This window comes from Hyla sarda, chromosome 5 (assembly GCF_029499605.1).
Source record: "Hyla sarda isolate aHylSar1 chromosome 5, aHylSar1.hap1, whole genome shotgun sequence".
Classification (NCBI taxonomy): domain Eukaryota; kingdom Metazoa; phylum Chordata; class Amphibia; order Anura; family Hylidae; genus Hyla; species Hyla sarda.
In genome coordinates, this window is record NC_079193.1 from 280,278,891 (window position 1) to 280,301,007 (window position 22,117).

A 22,117-nucleotide genomic window follows, 5' to 3' on the forward strand; every position below is an offset into this window, starting at 1 on the left:
CCATATCCTGGCGGAGCTCCTGACGCCGTTCGGAAAAACGCATGTCAATGCGAGTGGCAAGATGGATGAGTTCATGTAGGTTAGCAGGGATTTCTCGTGCGGCCAGAACATCTTTAATGTTGCTGGATAGGCCTTTTTTAAAGGTCGCGCAGAGTGCCTCATTATTCCAGGATAATTCTGAAGCAAGGGTACGGAACTGTACGGCATACTCGCCAACGGAAGAATTACCCTGGACCAGGTTCAACAGGGCAGTCTCAGCAGAAGAGGCTCGGGCAGGTTCCTCAAAGACACTTCGAATTTCCGAGAAGAAGGAGTGTACAGAGGCAGTGACGGGGTCATTGCGGTCCCAGAGCGGTGTGGCCCAAGCCAGGGCTTTTCCAGACAGCAGGCTGACTACGAAAGCCACCTTAGACCTTTCAGTGGGGAACTGGTCCGACATCATCTCCAAGTGTAATGAACATTGGGAAAGAAAGCCACGGCAAAACTTAGAGTCCCCATCAAATTTATCCGGCAAGGATAGTCGTATTCCAGAAGCGGCCACTCGCTGCGGAGGAGGTACAGGAGCTGGCGGAGGAGATGATTGCTGGAGCTGTGGTAGTAACTGTTGTAGCATAACAGTCAGTTGAGACAGCTGTTGGCCTTGTTGCGCAATCTGTTGTGACTGCTGGGCGACCACCGTGGTGAGGTCAGCGACAACTGGCAGAGGAACTTCAGCGGGATCCATGGCCGGATCTACTGTCACGATGCCGGCTGGCAGGTGGTGGATCCTCTGTGCCAGAGAGGGATTGGCGTGGACCGTGCTAGAGGATCGGTTCTAAGTCACTACTGGTTTTCACCAGAGCCCGCCGCAAAGCGGGATGGTCTTGCTGCGGCGGTAGTGACCAGGTCGTATCCCCTAGCAACGGCTCAACCTCTCTGGCTGCTGAAGATAGGCGCGGTACAAGGGAGTAGACAGAAGCAAGGTCGGACGTAGCAGAAGGTCGGGGCAGGCAGCAAGGATCGTAGTCAGGGGCAACGGCAGAAGGTCTGGAATCACAGGCAAGGAACACACAAGGAACGCTTTCACTGGCACTAGGGCAACAAGATCCGGCGAGGGAGTGAAGGGGAAGTGAGGTGATATAGGGAAGTGCACAGGTGTAAACACTAATTGGAACCACTGCACCAATCAGCGGTGCAGTGGCCCTTTAAATCGCAAAGACCCGGCGCGCGCGCGCCCTAGGGAGCGGGGCCGCGCGCGCCGGGACAGAACTGACGGGGAGCGAGTCAGGTACGGGAGCCGGGGTGCGCATCGCGAGCGGGCGCTACCCGCATCGCGAATCGCATCCCGGCCGGAGGTGGTAACGCAGCGCCCCGGGTCCGTGGAACCGACCGGGGCGCTGCAGTGAGGGAAGTGTAGCGAGCGCTCCGGGGAGGAGCGGGGACCCGGAGCGCTCGGCGTAACATGTAGTTTGTAGGAAAAGTATGACAAACAAATAGACTGGTTGATGCATTCATATAGAATAAATAGAGAAGTAAGAAAAGTAGGTATTGAAGTCAGAGGCGTAGCTTGTAACTTTTGGGCCCCGATGCAAAATCTGCAACAGGGCCCCATGTGCCAATTATATTACTGGTCTCTAATGGAGCAGATGTGCTTTGGGGCCCCTTAGGCACCAGAGTCCCGGTGTGACTGCTACCTCTATAGCTATGCCCCTGACTGAAGTCAAACAGGTGTCTGTATAACAAACTAGAATGAGGAGTAGTATCAAGAAGGAGGGTCCAGTTCCTTTCTACATATGACTGCCATGCTGATCTAATCTGAACAACTACAGTGACCCCCCCCGACCTACGATGGCCCCGACATACGATCATTTCAACATGCGATGGCCTCTCAGAGGCCATCGTATGTTGAAGGCAGCATCAACATACGATGCTTTTCTATGTCGGGGCCATCGCATAAATGGCTATCCGGCAGCGCAGACTGCTTCAGCTGCCTCCGGATAGCCGTTTACAGTGCCCCGTGTGGTCCGCTGCCGATCACTTACCTGTCCTCTTCGGGATCCCCTGCATCGTCGGCGCTCTCCACCGTCGTCATCACGTCACTGCGCACGCTGTCCCGTCATCCAATAGGAGCGGCGTGCGTAGCGACGTGATGGCGGCGAAGCAGAGGCCTTGCCGGAGCGTCGGGGACACCCCGGGGACGCGGCTATCGCGATGGAAGGCGACATCCCGGGCAGCGGTGACGAGCGGTGAGGGTACGTCTCCCTGTTTAAGCTGCCAGAATTGTTCAGCTAACATAAAAGGTGAATAATTGATGCATCCTTGTAAGGGAATTAAAGTGCCTATCTATGGACACGTCACATGTAATTCCACTAATGTGGTTCACATGCTGAAGGGTCAACGTCAGCCTAGTAGTCCTGTGGGACTCCACCTCAATCAGCATAGATCAACCATTTGTGGATATACAGAAAAAGTCAGCTCACAGGAGAGTAAGGGAAGAAAAGATAAAAGAAATATGGTGAAACTACAACGACATTACATTTCTACGAGGATAGACATAAGCCCAGTCCAACAGAATTAAGTGAAATTCTTATTCTATTCCATTTCTTTTCATATTCAAATATAACATAAAAATAGCAAGAGCTTAGAACCCCAAAGCAGGTGTCTGGATTTTAATTTGGATCGCAACATAATGGAACATATACTGTATGGCAATTATATAGTTAATAGTAACATGAAAAGAGAAAGTATCGGCAGATGAAGTGCATGCTTGACCCATGGGCTCACATATAATTTTCTTCTTTCACAAGACTAAAGCCTTGTACGTTATAAACCCTTCACTGCAAACATTTCATTTTACGCTTGATAGTTCCCTTTATCTATGATTTAAATTGTTTACTCATTGTATTATTAGACCTGACAATTTATGCATGACTGGTGGCACACATCCAGCAATAAGCACAAGTATATGATTTCGATACTGGAAATTATTATGCTAAACTCCTCATTTCTTTAAAGAACAAAATTGGAAAATAAGGTTCAGAGGATCAAATCAGAACCCAGGAAATGAGCCAGTGCAAATCATTGTTCAGGCTGAATAACAAAATGGATTTCCCCTACTGCCCGGAGCCTCATACCCCCTCTGCATTATTTCGTTCTTCACTCTTGCTTCTATGCCCATCGTTTTCTATGTACCTATATATGGTGTCCGTTTCCTAAACTCTTAAGGGCCCTGGTAAATGATAAGACAAAGGCTTACTAGACTTAAGGAACAAATGGGGAAAATTCAGGAAAGATGAGAGGATTACAAAAAAATGTTTTAACTAATAGAACCGGGGTAAAATAAAGACACTAAGATGAAAACAAAATAGTGTCATGAAATTACATATGGGGTTTTGATGGGCTTGATTTGACGTCAAAACTCACCATCTCAAAACCACTTCTTTTCATCCGCCTGCAGGACTTGAGGTAAGTGCGTATGCGTTTTCTGGCACGCTCTTGATACTCAGGGAATTGTCGCCTGCATGAGTCAATGATTGCCTGGATCTTTTCTTTGGGCTGCTTAGAGATAGGGACCATTCGGTCCAAGTTTTCATCTACAAACAGCCTGACAAACATCTGTTGGTAAGAGGGAGATAGAGGAGAAGGGGTTGGAGGACTGCTCTTGTCTCTCATCTTACTACCATAGATTCTTGATCGGAATAGACACTTTGTCATGAGAAGAAGATGGTTGGTAAAAAATATATATAAAAGAAGCATCATCCTATGCCAAATACACATCCTTACGAAGATATCTCAAGGCAGCGGGTAGAAGCAAAATGATTAACATTGCAAAAACACATAAAAATCCCATAAACAAAAAAAAAAGTAGTAAACATAGCTTTACGGTATCGCATATTCCTTCACTATATAATTCAAAGTAAAGCATAAACACAAATATTCTTAAAATGCGCTAAACATATAAAACAAGCAGCACAACACAGAGCTGTAGTCTAGGTATTATCATGGGGAGTCCGTAAAAGCAAACACAAAAAATAAACTACCACAAAATAAAGAATAAACGTAAAATAGGGACTATAAGAAGCTGAAAAAGTCATTAAAGGGGTACTCCACCCCTAGACCTCTTATCCCCTATCCAAAGGATAGGGGATAAGATGTCTGATCGCCGGGTCCTGCTGCTGGGGACCCCCGTGATCTTGGCTGCGGCGCCCCACTGTCATCACTGCACAGAGCAACGTGACGTTACGGCTCCACCCCCTCATAACGTAACGTTCCCACCCCTCAATACAAGTCTATGAGAGGGGGCGTGGCAGCCCTCAAGCCCCCTCCAATAGACTTGCATTAAGAGGGCGGGCCGTGACGTCACGAGGGTGCGGAGCAGTGACGTCACGATGCTCCAGCCTCTGTATCGGCCGTCAATACGCACAGAGCGAGTTTGCTCTGTGCAGTGATGACAGCGGGGCGCCGCAGCCGAGATCACGGGGGTCCCCAGCTGTGGGATCCCCGCTATCAGACAGCTTATCCCCTATCCTTTGGATGTCTAAGATGTCTAGGGGCAGAGTACCCCTTTAACAATCCCAGTGAGGACAAGCACAGTCAAAAATTGAAATATATATATCCAGATACAGGAAATTTAGAACTGACTACATTTAACTATTAAAGAGGCAGTGGATCACCTAATCCCCTTTAGGGTACGTTCACATGTAGCAAAACATGCAGCAGATCCTGTACATGTGAACTTACCCTAAATACCTAAAGGGTCTATTGATATAAAGCCAGGAACTTTAAGTCAAGAAATGAAGTAGCCAAAAATGGGGTAAAACAGGTAAAAGTCTAGTATTTGGGACATTGAGGTCAAAAAGTAACTTAATACAAGCAGTCTGCAAAATGTTTGTCATAAATATTAAAGAAAGAATGCTAAATAGGAAAGAAAATATAATAATTTCTTCCACAGTTGCTAAGCAAACATAATTTCTGAGCAAACTGAATAGTGAATACACATTCTAAAAGCTGTAATATTCATACGCATTCTGTCAAAGCAAAATAAAAGCAGCAAGGTGTAAAAAAAATTTAAGACAGGGTGCATGCCACAAGGACCCCGACCCGGTAGTCCCACTAAATGTCCATATAATATTGGCACAACGTTTCAACTCCATCTGGAGTCTTACAACTGGTGAATATTACAGCCACAGGTTCATACTCCTAGTAGCCAAAATAACCAAAAATGTGTGAGGTTATGCTGAAAGAACAGAGTAAACTCGTAGATATAAGTCCACTGTAGCCCATCCTTCTGCCTAATCCCATCCCTTAGGTAAGTGAATGACAGGTTGCTCTGTATGTACATACATGGCACAGCCTGTCAATTATCACCCTAATAGGCGAAGGAGTGTTCTACACTACAGTGTCCCAATTAGTACAGTGTTTCCCAACTAGTGTGCCTATAGCTGTTGCAAAACTACAACTTCCAACATGCCCGGACAGCCTTCGGCTGTCCGGGCATGTTGGGAGTTGTAGTTTTGCGACAGCTATAGGCACATTAGTTGGAAAACACTGGATTATCACCAAAAACAAAATTAAAGCAATCGGTTCCAAAATATACATGAACAATCCTGTGCCAAAAAAAAAATATGCACCAAACAATAGCACAAACTGTCTAAAATGCAAAAATTTTAAAATTGTAGAATGCAAAGACAGACAATTTAAAAAAAAAAAACTGCAGCACACAAAACCCACCAACACAAAAAAACCACAAAAAAACACACAACTCACAGGAGAAAGGAAAAACGAATATTCAGGTGGACATGTTGCCAACTCCCAGGCTGATAACAGGGCATACATGATATATACGTCTACAACTCCATAAGAGAAAAGTGCAGATGCAATAGCATAAATAAAAAACATAAAGAAACTAACTGCCCAAAACAAATAACCAACCCCAATATCTGCCGTGTGTAGATTCCTGACCTGGGGACAGTGTGATCCCCAACGTACATTTCGCTCATACTAAGCTTCATCAGGGGTATTCGTTTTTCCATGCTCTTGTGAGTTGTGTGTTTTTTCTGTGAGGGGTGGGGGTGCAGTTGTTTTAAAATTGTCTGTCTTTGCATTCTATAATTTTTTAAAGACTGATTGATTTTTTCATACATTTACTGTAAGCAGTGCTATTACCGTATTTATTGGGGTATACATGCAACGGCCTATAACACGCACCCTCATTTTTCAAAGGAAAAATTTTGGTAAAATAGTTTTTTTACCCAAATATCCTTGTTAAAATGAGGGTGCGTCTGTGTGCAGGTATACCTCGATAAACTGTTTCTGGCCCGGCAGAAGCCACTGCAATTCAATTATTTCAAGCGGCCGCTTTAAATCATTGAACTGCCGTGGCTTCTGCGGGGCCCGAAACAGTTTATCTGCATATAACACACCGATAATACAACGATAAATACGGTATTCTGGTGCGAGAATAACTGAATTAGTCAAATAGATACCAGGAATATGAACTTGTAGTTGTAAAATGTTACTCTTACATAAGGCAGTATATTATTAAGATAGATTCACAATAAATGTTTTAGGATTTTTTACCAAATAATGTTTTATTGTTTTTTGTTTGAGTGCTTTAGAAACTGTACATATTGCTTAAAGGGGTAGTCCAGTGGTGAAAAACTTATCCCCTATCCTAAGGATAGGGGATAAGTTTGAGATCGCGGAGGGTCCGACCGCTGGAGCCCCCTGCGATCTCTCTGTACGGGGGCCAGGCTCTCCAGCCAGATAGCGGGTGTCGACCCCCGCACGAAGCGGCGGCCGACACGCCCCCTCAATACATCTCTATGGCAGAGCCGGAGATTGCCGAAGGCAGCGCTTCGGCTCTGCCATAGACAGCCCCGCGGGCTGTCGGGGCTCCGTACAGGAGATCGCAGGGGGCCCCAGCGGTCGGACCCCCCGCGATCTGCAACTTATCCCCTATCCTTAGGATAGGGGATAAGTTGTTCACCACTGAGTCACCACTGGACTACTCCTTTAAGAAAGACTCAATTTGGAGTTGAAACGTCACACCAAGAGGTGAACAAAAACAATTTTTTTTTCTACTTTGGAAATTTCTACTCTGTGCCATTTTAATTTCTGGACATACGCATTCTGTCAGTATAACAGAATAGTCATCTAAGCAACAACTGTTTTATGTTTTCTTTTTGCTTTTTTTTATCCCATTCAGATTGCAAGGCAAATAACTGTATATGGACCAGAGAGAATGACGTAACGGGACGCAAAATACAGCTATTGGTGATAAACTTCCAAAGTCATCTGATCTCTGAAGTCATAAAAAAAAGGAATGAAATCAAGAAACCATGTAAGTTTAACCAGAGTAAGGGACCAAGCAAGATACAAGCATTTGTCCTGCAGGCTTGTTTGTCACAATGATCACTTACATTAAAAGCTTTCAGGCGTTCTGCCTCTACTCCATCGGCTTCAGTTGCCTTCTCAACATCCTCATGGTCATCGTGGTCATCTTCATCTTCATCACCCCGATTCAAAGATAAATCTTCACCACAACCACCCACACTCTCATTTTTTCCGGAGTCATAACTGGAGTAGCTATGTGCTGGAGACTGAGAAAAAAAAGAGGATCATTAATTTATTAGAATAATTCCTCATAAAAATGACAGAAACAAAGAAACACATTCTATCATAATATACCTTCCAGGTAACAATACATCCAATTTTTACACATTTTTATAGGGGAACTGTCACTTAAAAGAAAAAACTTTTGACATGTTGTAGAGATATTTCAAACATTTTGATTGATCAGGGTCTCAGTGTTCAAACCGTGACCTATAGCTAGAACTAGCTGGGAGAAGAGCAGACTTCGTGAAACAAACTCAGCCAAACTTTTCTCCTGGATCCTTCTAAAAATTGGTCATGGTCTCACAACTTTTGACATGTCTTCAGGACATGTACAGCGCCAGGTACACTTTAAACAGTAGCTTTTGTCCACTTTTATACTAATACCGGCAAAATGTTTGCAGACAGAAGCAGCTGTAGTCAAAAGTTCCTTTGACAAAAGGAACAGAAGATCAAATGAAACACAATACTGTGACCACTCAAATTACTGCAGTCTGCCCTTAAATGTGCATTGAACTCAGCAGCAATTTAAGGGACCACAGTTTGTGGTTTTCTTTGATTACAATTTGACAAAATGCTCTTCTGTCCCATGTGTCAAGCTTTGAATTTTGACCACAGCTACTTCTGTCTGCAGATGTGTTGCCATTCCTTGCATACTGTGATGTGATCACAGACATAGTAGACCTTAACACACCCATAAAGTTGGGCCACATATGTCCCTACCAGGTGCTCACCGACAATCAATCCCTTTTAAAACAGTGCAAGTGACATAAGCTACATAACCGAGAAAAAATGGGCATAAGTGGTGATGGCGGGTTTGTCAGGAGTTCCACTTGGTTAAGTTAAAATAGGGGTGGTCTAAAAACTTGGTCCAACTCCTATAGCGATTCCAAAATGTATTTACTGGATAAATAATATTCCCTAGTTTATTTACTGGACAATGCTATATGGGTGCCCCACAGCAACTGTATTTAGGCACAAACTTGTTACCTTATTCCTCACTGACTTATCTGTTTTTACTGCAATATTAACCAGATTTCTGTAAAAATGTATAATGTATCCATATGTAAATGGAGAAAATAGCCATAGCGGGGCACAATGCTAAGCATATAAGCCATAACAGTCATTACTTCACATTTCTCAACTATTTAATTATCTTTAAAATCTTATGGCTGTCTGAATAAATGAATGAACATATAGGGGGAGATTTATCAAAATCTGTGCAGAGAAAAAGTTGCTCAGTTGCCCATAGCAACCAGTCAGATCGCTTCTTTCATTTTTAAAGAGGCCTGTAAAAAATAAAAGAAGCGATCTGATTGGTTGCTATGGGCAAGTGCACTACTCTTCCTCTACACAGGTTTTGATAAATCTCCCCATAGTGTTCAAGGATAGTCAGCACTCGACCAATACCAGGCATATAACGTATTGAGGACATAGTGAGCCTGTAAAATTAAAAGGCTGTTGATTCATTAAAGGGTCCATAAACTCCCCTAAAATGCTCTGTATTGACAAACGGACCATGGTGTAACAATGGATCTGAATTTTCTGAATGCAGGGTATACAAAGATGGAAAGTGACCATAGGAGTGCCTATTGTGCTCCATATTTACCATTGCCCCACCCCCAAGACCTATAATTGCTATATGGAGACAGAATTAGGAAAAGCTGAATATTATAAGTTTGTACTCCATCCCAATTGTTGATAGTGGGGAAGCATTTTAGCTACATATAGAATTCCTTAAAAGTGTTGTCTGCATTTGGCATACATGTTAAAGTGTTGGCTGAACCACCAATTTTGTCAGGACCAGCCAGTCAGCTAATATGGATGATGGTCTCCAAACTCTCCACCAATGGCAGGTGTTGAGGGAGAGTAGAGTCTGAAATTCTGGATTTCAACTACCCAATCCTATTATTCTCAGGGAGATAAGCCACTGCCAGAGAAGTTGGCAGCAGCTTGGTCTCCTCTCCCCTTTGAAAACAGATCATGACCGACCAAGCAGAGAGACAGCTGTTGGCCAAACAAGCATTCAGCCTACAGCTTATACCTCGTGTATGGCCAGCTTTAGAATGGTCTCATGGCACTCAACTTTTCCCAAAATGTCTCCTGACCGACAGAGCAGATGTAATCTTTGCGTAAACTTGGCAGCAAGTGTTTCATTTTCCTGCAGTGCCCCCACAGGGGAACTAAAGCATTACACTGCCAATTCAAATGAATAGATTATCTATTAAATGCAGGACTGAAGAACTTCATGAGCATGAGATACTTTTTCTAACCACTCTCTACCCTGGCCAAGGGATACGAATCCTGAACCATCCTCTAATAACTATGAAAATAACCTGGTCAGCACTTTGAGATAAGAATGGCCCCCATATAGGATATTGTACTTTATTATCTTGTTCACCTCGTGCAATGAACCTTCTTATAATTGGTATAATTTACTTTGTAATGATAACTGTAAAACTCCAATATTGAAAAGAATTGCAATAAAATTAGAGATAATAACATTCTGCTGGTAAAATCAGCACATCCATAAAATGAAAACCGATCATCTTTTTGTGTGCAGACTGTTCCGGCAAAAATACCGAGTCTATTTTCTCTTCTAGCAGCTTTTAGCACAATTAATCAGGTTGGAGGAATTTTATACAGCTAGGGGGGCAGGCTCAAGCTGTGGGGCTTATAATGATATTTGTGCAATCTTGACTCTGTGAATGGGTACTTGAATTTATGGACATCTTAAATGAGCTAATGAGATATATTTATATGAGCTGTCTGAGGAGACGTATTAGCATGCTGTGAAATTTTATTGAGGAGATGGAAGGATCTGTTACGCTTACTTCCTATTCAGCAGGTCATTTTATTCTTACCTTTTCATTATAGTCATCATTTACTTTATTGTTTTTAAGCTAATAGATTCCAGCTCTGATTTATCGCATAAGATGAAAGAGACGTCATTAATGGCAGGTAAAGAGTTATTTTTGTTAGATTTGGCGAGTTAGGGGGCACGCACTACCATTCATGATTGCTTTAAATATACCAGTGTACATGTACCGTATTTTTCGCCCTATAGGACGCACCGGCATATAAGACGCACCCAATTTTAAAGGTGCAAAATCTAGAAAAAAAAGATTCTGAACCCAACAGTGATCTTAAACCTGCGGACCTCCAGATGTTGCAAAACTACAACTCCCAGCATGCCCGGACAGCGTTTGGCTGTCCGGGCATGCTGGGAGTTGTAGTTTTGCATCATCTGGAGGTCCGCAGGTTGAAGACCACTGGTATAGGAGGTAATACTCATGTGTCCGGACCCGTCACCGCTGCCCTGGATGTCGCTCCATTGGTGTCGCCACGTCCCCGTGGTGTTCTCGACGCTCCGGACATCTTCTTCCCCGGGATCCACGCTCTCCATCATCCCATCGCCGTCATCACGTCGCGACGCACGCTGCTCCTGTTGGATGACAGGACGTCGTGCGCGACAACGTGATGACATCGATGGAGAGCGCCGGCCATGCAGGGGATCCCGGCACGGAGCAGACACCGAGGAGGCAGGTAAGGTCCCTCCCGGTGTCCTGTAAGCTGTTCGGGACGCCGCGATTTCACCGCGGCTGTCCCGAACAGCCCGACTGAGCAGCCGGGTTAGTGTCACTTTTGCTTCAGACACGGCGGTCAGCTTTGATCGCCACGTCTGAAGGGTTAATACAGGGCATCACCGCGATCGGTGATGTCCTGTATTAGCCGCGGGTCCCGGCCATTGATGGCCGCAGGGACTGCCGCCATAGGTGTGTATTCGCCGTATAAGACGCACCAACTTTCCCCCCCCAGTTTTGGGGTAGAAAAAGTGCGTTTTATACGGCGAAAAATACGGTACATATTGGGGCAGATTTACTGATAAGAAAAAAATGCACCAGAATTCTGCCATGTACCAAACGTATGTGTTTTTGACCTTTCTAGACAAGGGGATGTGATTTAAAAACTACCTGTGCTCAATCCATAAAAATTTGAAGTTTTAAATATTAATTTTAATAACAATTTGAAAACCTTTCAGAAAAATGAAGGCCCCCAAACTCCCGTATTTGTTACAAATCCCCCCATATATCTATGTCCTTGGGATGAAAGAAACATTAGCTACCTGTATAGAACTTTAATTTGGGAAAATAAAAAATCTATAATCTCCTAGAAAACATTACAACAGACCAAACCTTAATTTGCTGGATATGAACATGTGGCCTTCAGCTCAATTCTGTATTATCCAAGACTGGTTTCAAAATACTGAATTCCACATGGACACCACTAGTGACCAACACTTGCCCACTACTATTGGTTCTCTGATTCTAACTTGGTTTTCACTTTCTTGCTCTCTGATTCTTGAGATATAGGTGTTTTACTATTTTGAATCTTCACTTTTCACTAAACAGTGAGATGGGAAGCAACATATCCCCGGAGCCTAGCATTCACACCCATTTATAATTAAGTTCCCACCCATTTCCCACCCATAAAATGTACTAATGGTCAACCATATAGTAAAACCCATATATCTCAGGACCCGGGGGGTGAAGCAAGATAGTACAAACACATTGGAATCTGGGTAATTCCAAGGCTACATTGGAATCCGGGAAAACCAAGGCTACAAAGTGATTTATTTTTTTGGACTGATGACAGGTACACTTTAGCTATACTATAAACACTATTCACTGTGTAGAACTATACCTGACCATTATTTGTTGACTGCGTTACAAACTGCTATGCTACCATACATGTAACTGAACTGCTGTGTTATAAAATTTGTTTTATAAATATGCCAACTCCAAAAATTACATTTTTGGGGGTGAAGGGAGGGGACAGCAAAACATGTGTCCTGATGCACGTGCCCTTGATCATTTTTAAAACTCTAGCAACCCTCCCCTCTGAATAGATATTATACAGTAAAATACGCAGCCTGCTCTTACACCCAAGATTATAAAACAGTCTACAGTACCTGCATGAGCCAGTCGATATATTAAACACTTTTTTAAGCCTTTCTTACAACAGACCTGGATTCTTCCATACTATACATAATGTTTCTTTGTGGTGCCTATATATCTGATATGCAATTTCAATAAGAAACTTGAATAAAGTGGCAATTTCAGTCCCTACATGAAATATTCCTATTATGTACAATAAAGTTCTTTTAGTTCTGCATCCACAGTACCAGGATGAATTAAAGAGATTATCTAAATGCAAATAGATACATGAAAGCATCAAGCATCTGCTGGTCAGAAATTCAGCAAGTGAACCTTCTTTTCTTTGGATCCTGCAAATATTGTTCTACTTCCAGAGTTTGTGATCATTTTTGGAATTGTGCTGGACTAGAAAAAAGCTTAAACCCATTGACTATGGATTAAAGGACTTAGCCAGAAGATCCCTTTTATCTAGTAACTTGTAAAGTGCAGCCACCATACGGTCAGCCATTAGGGCATACCATTACCATGAAGGGCTATCATTGGTATTCCACAAAGTAGATGGCATGTGACAAAGTAAGATCTACATTTATGCCAATATTGTCGGCATTGTCCAGGACATCACACAGCATTCATTAGCTTGCCTTCTTCCAATAGTACATATTGGTGCCATAAACGTAACTTTTAATGGGTTTACAATACGGTAATTAAAATAGCACCCAAAAGAAAAAGTACATTTCCCACTAGGCCAACCACTAGCCGACTACCTTCAGATATTAACACCATCTTTACTACAGTGGTCTTAAAATAAAAAGCAATGTTAGGTGTGCAAGTAAAACACAGCACCATCCACAGCACCACCCAATAGAGTCACTCACTAATTCTATAGCTCCCAATAGCCCACCCATTTTTGCAAATAATAATCAATCCCAAATAAATGGGTACAGATGTTGGGTAAGAAATTACATACTGCACAACCAAGATATTCATACAATATAAAGCAAGTTTCTGCTTTCCTATGACACATGTCTAGGCTGTCATACAGACGAGCTTTGTCTCAATTGCATAAAAAATCATATCCATAAAACCAACTCATAAATGTAGGCAGAAAATGATTGCACCAGATAAATATTGTAAAACAGATTTTAGCATCCCACATATTGGTAAATGTCAAACAATTACAATGGTGTAACACTGACAAATAGATGCAATTTATATGTGCAGTAGGTGTTGCAAAGTGATATGCATATACTGGCTCTGTAGAGTATCGTTTCCACCCAAAACAGAGCTAGCACTATATGAAATATCAAAACATAACAGCAGAAATGCAAGCAATCCCACCGCAATCATGGCTACTCACTACCCCGATGTACCGTCCTGGAGTTCCAATATCTGGTGACTGTAGTGGAAAGTGACTTGTGCATCCTGCCCCCTGAAGATGTTGCTTCCATAAGCAACAGAAATGTGTTGGGAGGTTGGGCAAATCAAGTAAATACAGTAACGAATGTGATTGAGCAATACATCAAACAATGGCCTGGTAGGCCAAAATATAGGACAAGATAGAGAAGATAGGAAACAATATAATATAAAGCAGTATAAACGATATACTAAAACAACAATAAAACCAGAAGTATGTAGTCATCAGAAAGTCATCTCAGAGCCAGGGTAGGTAGGTGTTAAAAGAGAGGGAGTAAGATGGGGGGTAGGAACAGAGCAGGTGAGGGGCTAGGGTCCCTCAGGCACTTAGGTATAAGAATGAGATGATAGGGAAACCACTGAATAGCAGAATGAGGTAGTCTTCAAAACATTGCTGGACAGTAGAGAAGAAAGTGAAAGAAGACCTTACAGGGACAAAGAGGGGAAGACAGAGAAAATAGCACATTAGAGGACAACCAGAGAAACAGACATACAGGTGTTATTTTTAATATGATAACCCAAGTTACGTTTTATGGCACTTACATTTTGGGATTTTTGCATCTCTGCACAAAATCAACAGTGCACTTATTCCTAGCAACTCACATTATATAAAAAGAAAATCTGATTTATTAGACCAGGCCATTTTATTTCATTGCGCCACTGTCCAGTTCTGATCACTTTTGGTGAAGAACAAGGATCAACATGGGCGCAATGACTGGTCTGCGGCTATTCAGCACGCTGTGTTGTACTGCATGTTCTTACAGCTTTCTATTATAGCCAGCATATTGTGCTATAGTTCAGAGTAGAGCTTCACAGTACACCAGAGATTCCAATTGAACATGGCTAAATGCTTGAGTGCTGTGACATTCTTCTCTAACTGTATTTGACCCTGCCTGGACCAAGGTCGAGTTGGCTAGCACCACAAAATCCTAAACTGTCCAGTCACTGACAACACAACCCAGCATGCCCTGAATATCAACTGGTAAGCTAGTCTCCACCAGCTTAAAACAAGTTTTCTGCAACCTTTTACTCACTGTTCACACACAGCATTTTGCTGTGTGTGCTAAGACTCCTTGTTTGTCCACTTCACTGTTTGGTCACTCACAGCTCCTGGCTGTGTGCTCCTCACAAGGACCCCTACTTCCCTCCACAGCCACCTTGCCGTCTCCTGGGGAGAGCCCAGACTATTCTGTTTCCTTTTCTTATGTGCAGACTTCTGCTGGCCTCAATAATTAGGTACCTGATGAGCCTCCCTGCTAGCTCACCTAGGCTAAAGGTCTTGGAAAAACACCCTTTCATTGCCCTAAAACCTGCCTCAGTGTCACATATCCCCCTCCCCCCCCCCCCCTGCTCAGACCACCGGGAAGGAGCACTTGTATTCAAAAGGCAGAGTCCAATTGCCTTTCCTTTTCCTCAAACTCTTCCTAGCAGATTTTGGGACTCTTGGCTTACTTCTTCAGCCAACTCTTTATACAACTTTTTACTGGCACACACTTCTCTCATTCGCACTTTTGCAAGCCACCAACAACAAGGCTCTTTGCTATTTGCAAGGATGTTGGCCCCTTGGGCCTCGAGGTAGCTCCCGGACAGTTTATCGCTGTCTCTCTGCTCACTCGTAGACTTCTCTTTCTCTTCACCACCATCTCTCCACTGCCCGGGAGAGACGTCTAGAGCTCCAAGGTCTGCAGCAACATCTGGTTAAGTGGTTCGACCTTCCTGGTCACGATCCATCTCTGGTCCAGACGTCACATCTCCTTCACTCAGGACTCTGTCTGTGAAGTAAGCGCAGCACCCGGCTCCACATGTACTCTCCTCAGTACTTCTGCATTATCCACAGCCATCACTGTAGCTTCTTTTTCATTCAAAATCACCTTTTACAGATGACGGTGCAATTTCAGCCCCCCCTCATCTTTAACCCCTTAAGGACCAAGGGCGTACAGGTACGCCCTTGGTCCTGCTCTCCTGATATAACGCGGGGTTACACAGTAACCCCGCGTCATATCGCGGCGGGCCCGGCGTCATAGTGAAGCCGGGACCCGCCTCTAATAGCGCGCAGTGCCGATCGCGGCACCGCGCGCTATTAACCCTTTAGCCGCGCGCTCAGAGCTGAGCCGCGCGGCTAAAAGTGAAACCGAAAGTGGCCGGCTAGCTCAGTCGGGCTGTTCGGGATAGCCGCGGCTAATCGCGGCATCCCGAACAGCTGACAGGACAGCGGGAGGGCCCCTACCTGCCTCCTCGCTGTCCGATCGCCGAATGACTGCTCAGTGCCTGAGATCCAGGCATGAGCAGTCATGCGGCAGAATCGTTGATCACTGGTTTCTTATGAGAAACCAGTGATCAGCATAGAAGATCAGTGTGTGCAGCGTTATAGGTCCCTATGGGACCTATAACACTGCAAAAAAAAAGTGAAAAAAAAAAGTGAATAAATATCATTTAACTCCTCCCCTATTAAAAGTTTGAATCACCCCCCTTTTCCAATAAAAAAAAAAACACAGTGTAAATAAAAAGAAAAATGAACATATATGGTATCACCGCGTGCGGAAATGTCCGAATTATAAAAATATATCATTAATTAAACCGCTCGGTCAATGGCGTGCGCGCAAAAAAATTCCAAAGTCCAAAATAGTGCTTTTTTGGTCACTTTTTATATCATTTAAAAATGAATAAAAAGCGATCAATAAGTCCTATCAATGCAAAAATTGTACCGTTAAAAACTTCAGATCACGGCGCAAAAAATGAGCCCTCATACCGCCCCATACACGGAAAAATAAAAAAGTTATAGGGGTCAGAAGATGACAATTTTAAACGTATTAATTTTCCTGCATGTAGTTATGATTTTTTCCAGAAGTCTTAAAAAATCAAATCTATATAAGTAGGGTATCATTTTAATCGTATGGACCTACAGAATAAAGATAAGGTGTCATTTTTACCGAAAAATGTACTACGTAGAAACGGAAGCCCCCAAAAGTTACAAAACTGCGTTTTTTTTTCAATTTTGTCGCACAATGATTTTTTTTTCCGTTTCACCGTAGATTTTTGGGCAAAATGACTGACGTCATTACAAATTAGAATTGGTGGCGCAAAAAATAAGCCATCATATGGATTTTTAGGTGCAAAATTGAAAGAGTTATGATTTTTTAAAGGCAAGGAGCAAAAAACGAAAATGCAAAAACGGAAAAAACCCCGGTCCTTAAGGGGTTAAAGGGGTACTCCGGTGGAAAACATTTTTTTTTTTTTAAATCAACTGGTGCCAGAAAGTTAAACAGATTTGTAAATTACTTCTATTAAAAAATCTTTACCCTTTCAGTACTTTTTAGCAGCTGTATGCAACAGGGCAAATTATTTTCTTATTGAATTTTTTTTTTGTCTTGTCCACTGTGCTCTCTGCTGACACCTGTCTCCTCACTTGAGAAAGAGCGCCCACTCGCTTGATGCGATCCATTGCCACTAGCAATGCCTTCACCACAGGCTCAGTCCTGCTGTTGTACTCCACAGCTGGGCTTGTCCCACTGTCTCCTCTCTGAGAAAGAGAGTACCCACTTGCAACATGCACGGTTGGTTTCTCTCAGCAACAACTTCACTGCAACTCGACCACTGGTTGCTCCTAGCAACGTGTTGCCCACATCCTCTACCAATTGTCAGGATTTCACCCTGTGGTTAGCTCTGGGATTGTCCTTGACACAGCCACAGGACACGTTTCTACTTCATTCAGCAGGCAAACAACAGTTCTTTATGCAAGTCTGGCTCCTCGCCAGCTTTATTAGACAGATTGCAGGATAAATAAAAAACATAACACAGGAACAAACAAAATCCTAGACTGTCCAGTCACTGACTACACAATCCGACATGCCCTATCAACTGGTAAGCTAGTCTCCACCAACCAATCATTAGATTTTACCCTATATAACGCTTGGTAAAGCGTTATATAGGGTAAAATCTTTATTTTCACCATTCCCGGGGGATGCTGCTGCCTCCAGGGATGGTGAAGATATGAAGTTATAAACTAGTCACCACCGCGGCCGTAAGTAGTCACCTGGGCGGGGAGCTCCTCTCACTTACTCCCGTTCTTCGGCCGGCAGCAACGCCCCCTCCGCTTGATTGACGGGCCGCGTCATCACTCTGCTCCGTCTGTTCAGTGAGCGGAACAATGACGCGGACCATCAATCAAGCGGAGGGGGCGTCGCTGCCGGCCGAAGAACGGGAGTAGGTGAGAAGAGCCCCAGGTGACTACTTACAGCGGCAGCGGTGACTAGTTTATAACTTCATATCTTCGCCATCCCTGGGGGCAGGAGCATCCCCCGGGAATGGTGAAAATAAAGATTTTACCCTATATAATGCTTTGCCAAGTGTTATATAGGGTAAAATCTGATGATTGGTTCCCTTTAAAACACAAGTTTCCTGCAACCTTTTACTCACTGTTCACACACAGCGTTTTGCTATGTGTGCTAGGACTCCTTGTCTGTCCACTTTACTGTTGGGTCACTCACAGCTCCTAACTGTGTGCTCCTCACAAGGACCCCTGCCTCCCCCCACAGCCAGCCACCCTGCCGTCTTCTGGGGAGAGCCCAGACTATTCTGTTTCCTTTCCTTATATGCAGACTTCTGCTGGCCTCATTTATTAGGCACCTGGTGAGCCTCTCTGCTAGCTCACCTAGGCTAAAGGTCTTGGAAACACACCCTTTCATTGCACTAAAACCTGCCTCAGTGTCACAGTGTATATAGGGATAGTGGTAGCAAATACACTGCTCAAAAAAATAAAGTGAACACTTAAACAACACAATGTAACTCCAAGTCAATCACACTTCTGTGAAATCACACTGTCCTCTCAGGAAGCAACACTGATTGACAATCAATTTCACATGTTGTTGTGCAAATGGAACAGACAATATGTGGAAATTATAGGCAATTAGCAAGACACCCCAATAAAGGAGTGGGTCTGCAGGTGGTGACCACAGACCACTGTCTCAGTTCCTATGCTTCCTGGCTGATGTTTTGGTCACTTTTGAATGCTGGCGGTGCTTTCACTCTAGTGGTAGCATGAGACTGAGTCTACAACCCACACAAGTGGCTCAGGTAGTGCAGCTCATCCAGGATGGCACATCAATGCGAGATGTGGCACGAAGCTTTGCTGTGTCTGTCAGCGTAGTGTCCAGAGCCTGGAGGCGCTACCAGGAGACAGGCCAGTACATCAGGAGACGTGGAGGAGGCCGTAGGAGGGCAACAACCCAGCAGCAGAACCGATACCTCTGCCTTTGTGCAAAGAGGAGCAGGAGGAGCACTGCCAGAGCCCTGCAAAATGACCACCAGGCCACAAATGTGTATGTGTCCACTCAAATGGTCAGAAACAGACTCCATGAGGGTGGTATGAGGGCCCGACGTCCACAGATGGGGGCTGTGCTTACAGCCCAACACCATGCAGGACGTTTGGCATTTGTCAAAGAATACCAAGATAGGCAAATTCGCCACTGGTGCCCTCTGCTCTTCACAGATGAAAGCAGGTTCACACTGAGCACATGTGACAGACATGAAAGAGTCTTGAGACGCCATGGAGAACGTTCTGCTGCCTGCAACATCCTCCAGCATGACTGGTTTGGTGGTGGGTCAGTAACGGTGTGGGGTGGCATTTCTTTGGGGGGCCGCACAGCCCTCCATGTGCTTGCCAGAGGTAGCCTGACTGCCATTAGGTACCGAGATGAGATCCTCAGACCCCTTGTGACACCATATGCTGGTGCGGTTGGCCCTGGGTTCCTCCTAATGCAAGACAATGCTAGACCTCATGTGGATGGAGTGTGTCACAGTTCCTGCAAGAGGAAGGCATTGATGCTATGGACTGGCCCGTCCCCCAGACCTGAATCCAACTGAGCACATCTAAGAGAAAATGTCTCGCTCCATCCACCAATGCCACGTTGCACCACAGACTGTCCAGGAGTTGGCGGATGCTTTAGTCCAGGTCTGGGAGGACATCCCTCAGGAGACCATCCGCCACCTCATCAGGAGCATGCCCAGGCCTTGTAGGGAGGCCATACAGGCATGTGGAGGCCACACACACTACTGAGCCTAATTTTGGCTTGTTTTAAGGACATTACATCAAAGTTGGATCAGCCTGTAGTGTGGTTTTCCACTTTGATTTTGAGTTTGACTCCATATCCAGACCTCCATTGATCATTTTTGTGTGATTTTGTTGTCAGCACATTCAACTATGTAAAGACAAAAGTATTTAATAAGATTAGTTCATTCATTCAGATCTAGGATGTGTTATCTTAGTGTTCCCTTTATTTTTAGAGCAGTGTATAAAAAAGCTCTGAAAACGTAATTTAATTAAACACTAGTAGAACATACACCTCGCGATAAACACTGACAGCAGCCTTTACTTTAAGAATTTCATTCGTTTCCTACGGCTTTGTGGACATTTTAAATTACCATATCTAATCTACATTATCCATCGCATGCAGAATACTGCCATTCACCACACATCAAACTTTAAGATAACTAAGACGAAAAGTGATTTAACTGATAAATACAGGACTCCAGCTGCTTTATTCCTGTATATACACACATTTTATACACACATTTATTATATTTAGAATATAATATTCATCTTGTACAGCATTTAGTCTACATTAGAACATAGCTATATCATGCTTTCTGATTCCACCCACAGCTTCTTGTTTGTAAAGTAATCTCCTGATTTAATTGCATTAGTGGTAATTTCCTGATATCTGAGCATTAGCAGATCCCGGCTATATGGGATACAGCATTTAATAGTTGCTTCATCCCCTGCCGCTACAAAATGCCCAATGAGTTTTATGAAGACTGTGGACATTACATCGTCATCTGTGGGTGTAGGTTAAGAGGGTGGACAGCCATGGAAATTGGAAAATGTGCAGTGAAATGGTACATATTTGCTAATGCATATACTTGCTGCTAAATCAACTGCGTTAGAGGAATACTATTTAAAGAACAGTATAAATCTGTACTTTACCAAAGTATCTACAAGGATTCAATCCACACATCTATAGACTTTAATGGGCAGACACGTCAAGAGAGTCCTTTAGGCATTTGTTTGAAAATCCCTTATCTGCACTTATAATAGAAGCATACTCTGTGGTATACCTTTATTTAATGTTAGGTATATGCAAATATTTAGTCATGCAGTTGCAAGCAGTACGTCTAGCCATCTCTTTGATGGGACTATGTCAGACAATGACAATGAATTCCAATATGGAAACCAATATGAATTTACCATAACCTAGACACATAACTATATTCAGATGCCACTTATTGTACTAACATCTTAATGAACTATTTTCACAACTTCACAAGAATTGCAGTCATACTTTGTGAGGTTGTGAAGCCTTCCAGTATTTATATTATTTGGCCCTACAATTGACTAATATGTTGTGTAAACTTATATGGTCGGGACTGGGGACGTGATGTCACGCCACGACCCCTCCATTCATGTCTATGGGAGGGGGGCGTGACAGCCGTCACGCCCCCTCCCATAGACATGAATGGAGGGGGCGTGGTGTGACCTCACGTCCCCAGTCCCGGAAACCCAGAGGTTTCCCAAACTGGAGATTCAGCACCCGCATAGAAAGCGGGTGCTGCAGGGAGATCCCGGGAGGTCTCAACAGCGGGCCCCCCGTGATCAGACCTCTTATCCCCAATCTTTGGATAGGGGATAAAATGTTTTTGCCTGGAATACCCCTTTAAGAACCGTGTCCTTACATCCTGCATCATAACTTACTTTTGACCTGTTATGTGCAATACAATGTAATGACGGTAGAGGAAAAGATGCAAATGAACAATAGTGGGTGAAAACTGTAGTGTTCCTTCAAAAGTAATTTAAGCTCAGATCATTTGGTCATCAGAGATGAGTCAGTTCCTAACTAGAATAAAATTATATCCCATATCTAGTTACATTCATAAATTTCGGTAGAGGGCCGGCAGGAAATGGGAAGGAAGTTGTCAGGATGAAAAATATTATTAATAAGAAGCATCTTTCACTCGCCATAAATATTTATAACGTACACATAGATACTACTATCGAAGCAATATATTACCATTACTTTTACTTTAAATATATTCAATTTAGTTACCATTAAAATGATAAGCTATCTTTCAAATTGCTCTGATTTATGAAATCTACTAGAAGATATATCTATATTTTCTGC

General features: G+C 43.5%; 1 protein-coding gene and 1 long non-coding RNA gene across 6 annotated transcripts in view; one reads left to right on the forward strand and one right to left on the reverse strand.

The window, feature by feature from the left end:
• The window catches only part of NOL4 (nucleolar protein 4), a 336,038-nt gene that overhangs the window by 58,803 nt on the left and 255,118 nt on the right, over positions 1 to 22,117 (reverse strand). For 4 of the 5 annotated variants that reach the window (XM_056521812.1, XM_056521816.1, XM_056521815.1 and 1 more), the window contains exons 7-8: positions 7,401 to 7,580; positions 3,403 to 3,594 (exon numbers count right to left, since the gene is read on the reverse strand). In XM_056521812.1, the coding sequence (XP_056377787.1) occupies positions 3,403 to 3,594; positions 7,401 to 7,580 (372 nt within the window). The remainder of the gene's footprint in view (positions 1 to 3,402; positions 3,595 to 7,400; positions 7,581 to 22,117) is intronic. The other variant, XM_056521813.1, reaches the window with a different exon arrangement.
• LOC130274042 (uncharacterized) overlaps positions 7,217 to 22,117 on the forward strand; it is a 138,344-nt gene continuing 123,443 nt past the window's right edge. Inside the window, exon 1 of the long non-coding RNA XR_008844215.1 lies at positions 7,217 to 7,321. This is a non-coding gene — a long non-coding RNA (uncharacterized LOC130274042). The remainder of the gene's footprint in view (positions 7,322 to 22,117) is intronic.